Source organism: Anguilla rostrata, chromosome 3 (genome assembly GCF_018555375.3).
Source record: "Anguilla rostrata isolate EN2019 chromosome 3, ASM1855537v3, whole genome shotgun sequence".
In the NCBI taxonomy this organism is placed as follows: domain Eukaryota; kingdom Metazoa; phylum Chordata; class Actinopteri; order Anguilliformes; family Anguillidae; genus Anguilla; species Anguilla rostrata.
In genome coordinates, this window is record NC_057935.1 from 11,980,553 (window position 1) to 11,989,124 (window position 8,572).

The window sequence follows — 8,572 nt, forward strand, 5'->3', positions numbered from 1 at the left end:
AAACTTGCTGGTGGGAGACATTTGCTCTGTCATGGAGAAGCTTTATAACGGTCTTAACTAATACAAGAAAACAAGATAAGACAGAGTAAAGACAGAATGACCTCAGCTCTGCTGAGCCAAGAGTGCTTCTGCATTGACCCCTCCCTCCATCCCTCTCTCCACCTCTCCCTCCCTCTCAGCCCCCATTGGGAGAGTCAGGTTGATGTTGTGCCTTCTAATTTCTTACTCGGCATTCTGCAACAGCTCCTTACACACGCGCGCACACGCGTCCTCCCCACACGCTGGCACGCTCCGATAGCCGCCATCTGTAAGCGAGGAGGGCACGTACAAACTATAAACGGACACCGGAGGATCACAGCACCACTAACGCTGAGGTAAGGAGCAAGTCTTACGCGTTGCGGTGGGTTCAGTTGATGGGTATTCTAGCTCTTGGTTACATGGATGATGGAGGTTAGGTTTCTGCTTTGAACTTGTGTACCATATAAACATAAATGCATGAGTGTTGTCAGACTGTGAAGTTGTCTGTCTGTATGGGTGTGTCTACACAGCTCTCTGTGCTTCAACAAATGGAATCACTTTCATTAAATTTTAACTATCAGGCATATTAAGTCGGAAATCATTTTTTATATAGTCTTTGTAAGGTACTAGGCTCAGTGGTAAAGGAACCACCTTAAATAATGAATCGAGGATGGACAATGATGGAGGTGTGTCGAACGGTGAAGGAAAATTTTATGGGAATTACTCCGTGGAGCTGAGCACTTCAGGAGATTCAGAGATAAAAGTAAGGGACTGTGGAGAAGCAGGCTGAAGGGTAAACTAAAGAGCTCATTTTCAGCTTCAAATGAAGCTCTTCATCTAAATCTTTTATCTGTATTCATTAAAAAAAACAATATAGTTTCAGTACTTTGCTTTTTTCTCATTTATTCATCTGCATCTGCAAGATGAACCTGAAGTGTAATTTTGAAAGTAGTTGAACTGTAGTATATCTGGGTAAATGCAGTGGGATTGTCTATTTTGTCTTGCTTGTCTGTCTTTAAAAAGGTTCACCAGAGCATTCACAAATGTGTGGAGATTTCAGGAGAGCTGCTGCATGTGTGAGTGTGTTTTGCTATGATGTGTGTGAGCTCATGAGAAGTCCTGGATATAATGTTTGTGCCATAAATCTCTTCTACCCAAACACTCGTGCACAGGCCAAGCGGTAGCTTCAAGCAGAAGACTGTGGAGGGATGTGTGTGCTTGTTCTGTGCTCAGTAGGGGCCACATTCAATCTAACAACAGTGTTCTCTGTACTAATGTGGCTTTTCTCCCCATTTCTTGTTTTCATAAATATCAGTGGCAACTATAGTCATAGTATTGTATACAAAATCACTCGATTAATTTCGGTTTTCAGCACTACGGACAAAGCACACAATATTTAGATTGGATCTAGGGCTGTGCTTTCATGTCTGTGATTACAAAGCTGCACCCCCCCCCCCCCCTTCTCTGTGGTCTGCCCCCACAGACAAATATACATATATCTTCCATGCTTCGTACAGTAACAGGAGTTAGCAAAACCACTGCAATTTTTGTTGATATGTGATGGTTCAGCATTGCTGTTCTGTGCAGCCAATTGACTTACTGTAAGTGACACAAAAGCAGACCTATGAAAGCATACCCATACCTCAGGCACACACAAGCTTTGATTTCCCAGCTTTACAGGGAATTGTACATTTTGCACTGGTATTGCACAGTATTCAAATGGACAACCAAATTGAAGAGTGTGTCAATGTCACATCTAAATATTATAAAAGGAAAAAATCTGTGTTTTGCAATGTTACAAATAAGACCGCACTGGCTTCCCTCCTTGTAGAATGTAGGAATTTCAAAGAATGAATCTTTTTTTTGTCATCATTGTCATAACTCTTCCGTGATATCTGACATTTTGTTCCCTGATACTTTTTTTGTTGTTGTCACAAACAGATTAAACGATTGCACTTTCCTATGCTGTGTTTGGATGCTGTGTTTAGGATATTATTTTAGGAGTCAGGAGTAAAGAGTTTTAGAAGCATGAACCAAGAGCCAAAATAAGTTGGCGAAGGATTATTTTAGCCCTCTTCAGTTGTTTTTCTGCCTTTTGTTCTTCTTTGCAACCCTTCAGTCCCTTGTTCCATTTAGATGTGCCCACAAAAAAGCCTTTATTACAAGTATTCAGTGGCATGAGAACGCAGAGGAGGGCAGTAAAGGAAGAAAGTTTATTCTCATTCTCTCTCACTCCATCTGTATTTCATCACATCAAGGAAAACAGGCGGTCCAAGTGCTCACCGGCTTTTGGTATGCACAAGCTATGCAATGTCTCTCTCTCTCTCTCTCTCTCACACACACACACACACACACACACACACTTTCAATCTCCCTGTCTATCACTTTTGATCTCTCTCTCTTTCTCTCTCTCTCCATCTCTGACATCACTTGCCTTCTCACACACCTGGAAGCATAAATAGAGCATTTTTCATTTACACATAAAACTCATAACCCCCTTCCCAGTAACCCCTCCTTCTCACTGTATGGTTCAGTCATATTAGCACCATCTCACTCCGTCCCAATCCCTCCGTTTATCCCTCTCCCTCATCCCTCTCTCCACTTGTGAAGCTGGTGGAAACGCCCGCCCTTCCCATTGTGATCAGACTGTGCTCTTTGCTTTAGGTTCGGGTTTAAGCTGGGATGTGTATGTTGGGGTGTGTGCTGTAATTCTGCAGGTTTGGTGACACAGCGGCCATCTTTGTTGCCCCAGCTGTGCTACAGGCCACAGCAAGCAGCGCCAGTGGCTCCCTGGGACCCGACACGCTGGGCCTGAAGCAGGGGCGTGGCCATGCACTGCTCCACCCTTCTGGCCATCCTGACCGGGGTGCTGCTGTACCTGGTCCTGGGCGCCCTGGTCTTCCGGAACCTGGAGGCTCCCCGGGAACGGAGCCAGCACCTCCAGCTGAACAGCGCTCGCCTCAGCTTCCTGAGGAACCACTCCTGCGTCACCCCCGATCACCTGCAGGACTTCTTACAGGTACACAAGCCCTAATGAGATGCAGTCCTCAGGCTACAGGTACAGCAGACTCTCCATTACACAGATCAACACAGTGTATCCCAGCACAGACACAGTACTTTCTTCATTATACAGGTAAACACAGTGTACCCAAACACAGGTACAGTCATTTTCCATTATACAGGTAAACACAGTGTACCCAAATACAGGTACAGTCATTTTTCATTATACAGGTAAACACAGTGTACCCCAACACAGGTACAGTGCTCTCTTCATTATGCAGATAAACATAGTGTACCCTATCACAGGTACACTTTCCATTGTGCTGATGAACACTGCTGACCACAACACAGGTACAGTGCTCTCTTCATTATGCAGATAAACATAGTGTACCCTATCACAGGTACACTTTCCATTGTACTGATGAACACTGCTGACCACAACATGTTGGTAAAAGATATAGGCAAAAAGTAAACTAAATAAAACGTAAAATATAAAAACCTATGATTTGCAGCATGCTGGAAGAGCATATCACCTCTTTTTTGTTCAGGGAACATTTTTGACTAGAGGGAGGGTTTCTTTTGCTTTGTGTGAGTTGCTCTTGATCCCCTAGTGTTAGACTGATCTGCTTTCTCTTTCTATCTCTCCACCAGTCCCCTCAGTGCAGTGTTTATTTAACTAAAAGACATTTACGACAACATGAAAATACATGTAAATGGCACAAGCGTGGAGTTCAAATTTGGTATCCTTTACCTCCTAAGACATGGCAATTTGTATTTGTCCTTTGAAGTGGACATGAGTCTCTGGGCTTAATATCAAGAATCTAGTAGAAAAAAGATTTGCTGATTACTGCAACACTGCTTACTTGCAACACAGAAACTTTAATACAGATGTTTTGGTCAGAGATCTTTGTCGGAGCTAAAAGAACATGCAAGCTTAAGTATTTTGATTATGTCAAAAAAATTTAATACTTAAACTTTTTTCTTATGGGGATATGAGAAATATATATGTTTAACAGATCCTCTCTGTTCCTCTTCTTTCTCGTTGTTTCTCATTTAAAGCATACCTATTCCACCAGCAGTACCATACTCACACCCCCTCTTAACAATCCTCTCCAATATACTCCCTCTTCTGCCTCTAATCTCTTTAGTGTCTTGGTGCTCTATGATTCCGTGTCATCCTATTGTCTTCACATGTATTTTGTTTTTCTATTGTTTTATTCTTGTTTCATATTTCTCTGTATATCTAGTATGCATTTTATCTCTTTTATGTTTTTTATAAAGCGACCTTGGGTCTGAGAAAGTTGCTATATAAATAACATTTATTATTCTTATATTAGCATTTCCCCTTGTGTTCCTCCATTTCACACCCCATCTACCGCCCCTTCCCCCCGCACCTCCCTCCAGGAGGTAGAAAAGGCTTTTGGAGCAGGCGTTGCCCCCACCAGTAATTCATCTGACTACAGGAGCAGATGGGACCTGGCCAGTGCGTTCTTCTTCTGTGGTACCATCATTACCACTATTGGTGTGTTGCTCTTAAGGCTCCATCCTGTCACCATAACACCCCATCTTAGAAGCACTTCATTTTTCTCCGTAATAGTCTAATAATCTGCATTGTTCTCTCTCTGTGATTTGTCTTCTGATCCATTTCATTCACATCAGCTTTTAGGGAACACAGAACAGATATAATAGGGCTGTGGAAGTTGACTTCTAATTTTGCCTGTTGTAAAACAACAATAACATTAATAGTAATAATGATGATCATGGTATTTGTAGTAGTAGTAGTAGTTTGAGCAGTATTAGCAGCAGTAGTAGTAGTAGTAGTAATAGTGTTATTGTTGTTTTTGTTGTAATTCTGGAGCGAAACAAATCAAACTGAATGCAAAGTGAATCTGCTAAACACACACTCTGTTGCCCCAGGTTTTGGGAACATTTCCCCAAAGACAGATTGGGGCCAGCTGTTCTGCATCTTCTATGCCCTAGTGGGGATCCCCATATTTGGGATCCTGCTTGCAGGGGTGGGGGACCACCTGGGCACGGGGCTGAGGAAGGCTGTCGGCAAGATAGAGACCTTCGTCCTGGTGAGAGGCTGCTCTGCTGCTCCAGCACCGAGAGCATGCTTGCCAGAGAGCTCAGCTGTGGTTAAATAGAAGTGTTTTCTCTTTTAAAAAATCCTGAACCTTTCCTCCGACTCCCTCTCTCTGTCTCTCAGAAGAGGAGAGTCAGTCCCACTCTGGTCCGAGTCATCTCAGCGGTCCTCTCCATCCTGCTGGGCTGTCTGCTCTTCATCGCCGTGCCAACGGTGGTGTTTAAAGAAATGGAGAAGTGGACCCTGTTGGAAGCTACCTACTTTGTGGTCATCACCCTCACTACTGTTGGGTTTGGAGACTACGTGGCAGGTAAGAGATGAAGCCTTTGTCTGTCAAAAAAAACTTAAAAAATTAAAAATAAAAAAAGCTGTATAAAAACTACATACACTCCCTGTATTTTTGCCCTGCTTTTGTTCCCTCCCTCCTTTCAGGCGATCAAGCGGAGGATGACCCCATCTACAAGCCCCTGGTGTGGTTCTGGATCCTGGTTGGCTTGGCTTATTTCGCCTCCATCCTCACTATGATTGGGAAATGGCTGCGGGTGCTGTCCAAAAGGACTCGAGCAGAGGTGAGAATGAGGGAGAGCAGCAAAGGACAAAGAGATGGGGGGAGTGAGGGGTAAGTACAGAGAGATGGGGAGAGTGAGGGATAAGTACAGAGAGAATGGGGAGAATGAAAGGTAAAGAAATGCAATAGCCTAACTGAGGTAGTTTTGTACATTGTGACACTATCATTATGACACTGCTCCCATCACCACTCTTTTCTCCTTGATCTCTCTCCCACCCTTTCTTCCCATTCTTTTCCTTCTCCCTCCTCTTCCATTGTCTCTTTCCTTCTTTGCTTTCCTCCCTCTTACCTCTTCTCTCTCCCGTTCTCCTCTGCTGTCCTTTCGGATCCCCGTAAGATGGAGGGGCTCAGAGCCCACGCTACTGACTGGACCCAGAACTTTCAGAACATGTCTGTCGACTTCCGCATCCCCAGCCGGCTGGACCTCAACGATCACTTCCACCGTCGCCGACGGAAACGCCACCGCGGGCCTCGCGGCCGCACCCACGGAGCGGGGCAGAGTGTGGCGGGTGCTGGAGGGTCTGCGAATGGCCACCCTTCCAACGGCTGGTCCGAGTCAGGATCCTCGTCCAATTCGCACTACTCTGACGATACCGGGTCTGGCTCTGAGGTGTCCGACGCAGAGAGGGCACGCCGGGGGTGGCCCAAGAAGAGTTCAGGGGGAGAAGTGGCCCCCAATTCCCTCCCAGACTCCATCAACTCCCAACCCCTGGACTATTTTGGGGAGCATCTGGCCTACATCGATGAGTCCTCAGATGCCCGGAGCGACAGGTTGAAAACGGACCTTCTGCTCGACCGCACCCGCCCCAATTCTGTCCCGCCGCGGAAGCCGAAGAGAAGACGCTCCAAAAAACTTCCCCAGAAAAGTTCCAGAACTCCCCTCTGTAATGACATGGAAAACAATGAGCTCAATGGGGACGTGCATCCGCCCTCTGACCCTCCTCCACCTCCTCCAGAGGACCCAGGAAGGAGCTAATGTTGCCGGCTCTCATGGGAAATGTAGTCTGAAGCCCAAGAGGCATCAGCAGACACTGAAGCCAGATTCCAGAGTAGCAGATAGGCCTTATTTTTTTTGCTCACCCTTACCCAAAACTCATAGATATTGAGGAAGGCTCAGTCAATTCTGACATTCAGAAAAGATTCATGACCCTTCACTTGAGCAAAAGTTGGATTTGAATTCATGTCGGCTACTTGGTGGAGATGTTGCTGATTGTGTTATATATATGTGTGTGTTAGTGTTATATATATGTGTGTGTTAGTGTGTATGTGTGTGTGGGTGTGTGCACACTCATGTGTGTGTGCATTTTTCTGTTTGTGTGTGTGTGTGTGTGTGTGACAGGAGAGATTTAGGAAGGGATTAACCTTCAGGAACCGTAGACAACTCCAGACCAGCAAGGCTGGAAATGTTCTGCGTGGTTCATCTGTGTGCCACTCTTCACTGTGGCAATGCAATTACTGAATGAATTTTGATTTATTCAGATGTATACAAAGAAGTTTTGAACTGCTCTGACCCTGTGAAAAACTGAATCAGCAGTATGGAGTAGCAGGAAGTGGAACAGGTCTTCCCAGCTCTGATGCCCTGAGGGACTTTTCTGCAGTGCCTTGGAGCAAAGAGCCTCCCTTAGAACTGCTTTCCCCTTCAACTGGCCTTGGTTGTCTGTCAGGGTGGTATAATGGCGCCCCCTTCTGGACTTAAGGGTGCAAATACACCACAAGTGCGCCAGCCTTTTCCTGGTAAAGGCTGCAATATCTCCAGGGTGTACTCTCTCAAACATTTTTTTTATTTATTTTGAAACAATTTTTGTATTTATCCTTAAACAAGTGTTTGACTGTATGGAAAACAACACTGAAATTGGGGTATATATCAGGTGGCTAAATGAATGCAAGCTATTATCTGAATACAAAAGTTTCTTTTTCCAGTGTCTAAACAATCAGTAATGCCTGTTTAAAAAAATGGGGTTTTGACTAAAAAGTTTTTAAAAACTTATAAAAACTTTTTTTTTATATTTTATTATTACAAACTTTCTAGCCAGGTATATCCAGAATGAGGATATGACGAGGGCTGCCTGTCCTTGGAGTAACAGCTACAATAGTTGCGGCTCCACCACTGGTTCCCTCCATAGTTCACCAAATGTAATGCAAACTTTCAGCTGATCAGCTGTAAACCTCCTATTGAGAAACACTATTTGTTTTGAAGTTGATTTGTCATATAATGAATTAAGTAAATGATATAAATCGTGTTTTTCCCCCCCGGTTCATACATGCATCTACAGTAAAATGTCAAAGGTTTTGAAATGCATGTCCTATGCTTGCAATGTTATTAAGGGCCGACTTAACACAACTGTTTGCTCAGGTAACTCATTTCAGGTAATAAAAGATAACCTTATTAGGTAACTTTATTATTACAAAGTATGACTTCCATCTATTGGTACCATGACTGATCCTCGTGCTTAGTCATTTCTTGTTATTGGAAGGGCATGGCCTGTGGGCCTATTCTAAGTAAGAAGGTTTCTGTTTTCTCAGTTGTACCTGGGTCAAATGGACTAAAAGTTCATATGTCCCTTCTATTTGCCAGAGATCATTTTTTTCCCCCAAGATCCGACAGCTATTTAAGTAAGCTCAAAAAATAAAAAACACACTTGAAGACTGAAGTTCTCTGAAGGACAATAAACAAAATTGGCAGGATACTGTGTGGTGTAAGTGTCAACGTCTTTTTTGTCAAACCATGATTGTAGGTGCTGGAGATTTTACTTGCTTTAATTTGCCATCCATGTGCCCACTGACTCCACGTCACCATTCATTTTTTTTTACATTTTCCCGGAATTCAAGCTAGCCTTGTAACATTTTGGCTGACAGTCTCTTCTCAACATTCCAAAACTGTAATAAACAGGCACAATGGC

General features: G+C 44.0%; 1 protein-coding gene across 2 annotated transcripts; it reads left to right on the plus strand.

Annotated features, from left to right (window-relative positions):
* Positions 1–230: 230 nt before the first annotated feature.
* kcnk4a (potassium channel, subfamily K, member 4a) lies at positions 231–8,362 on the plus strand. 2 transcript variants are annotated; one of them, XM_064326194.1, is made up of 7 exons: positions 231–374; positions 2,771–3,037; positions 4,423–4,540; positions 4,936–5,096; positions 5,228–5,414; positions 5,537–5,673; positions 6,010–8,362. In XM_064326194.1, the coding sequence occupies exons 2-7, from the start codon at positions 2,849–2,851 to the stop codon at positions 6,646–6,648; spliced, it is 1,431 nt and encodes a 476-aa protein (XP_064182264.1). In that variant the 5' UTR covers positions 231–374; positions 2,771–2,848; the 3' UTR covers positions 6,649–8,362. The 2 variants fall into 2 exon arrangements, with proteins under 2 accessions (XP_064182264.1, XP_064182265.1); XM_064326195.1 differs by lacking the exon at positions 231–374 and having other exon boundaries at positions 1,996–3,037.
* Positions 8,363–8,572: the final 210 nt, after the last annotated feature.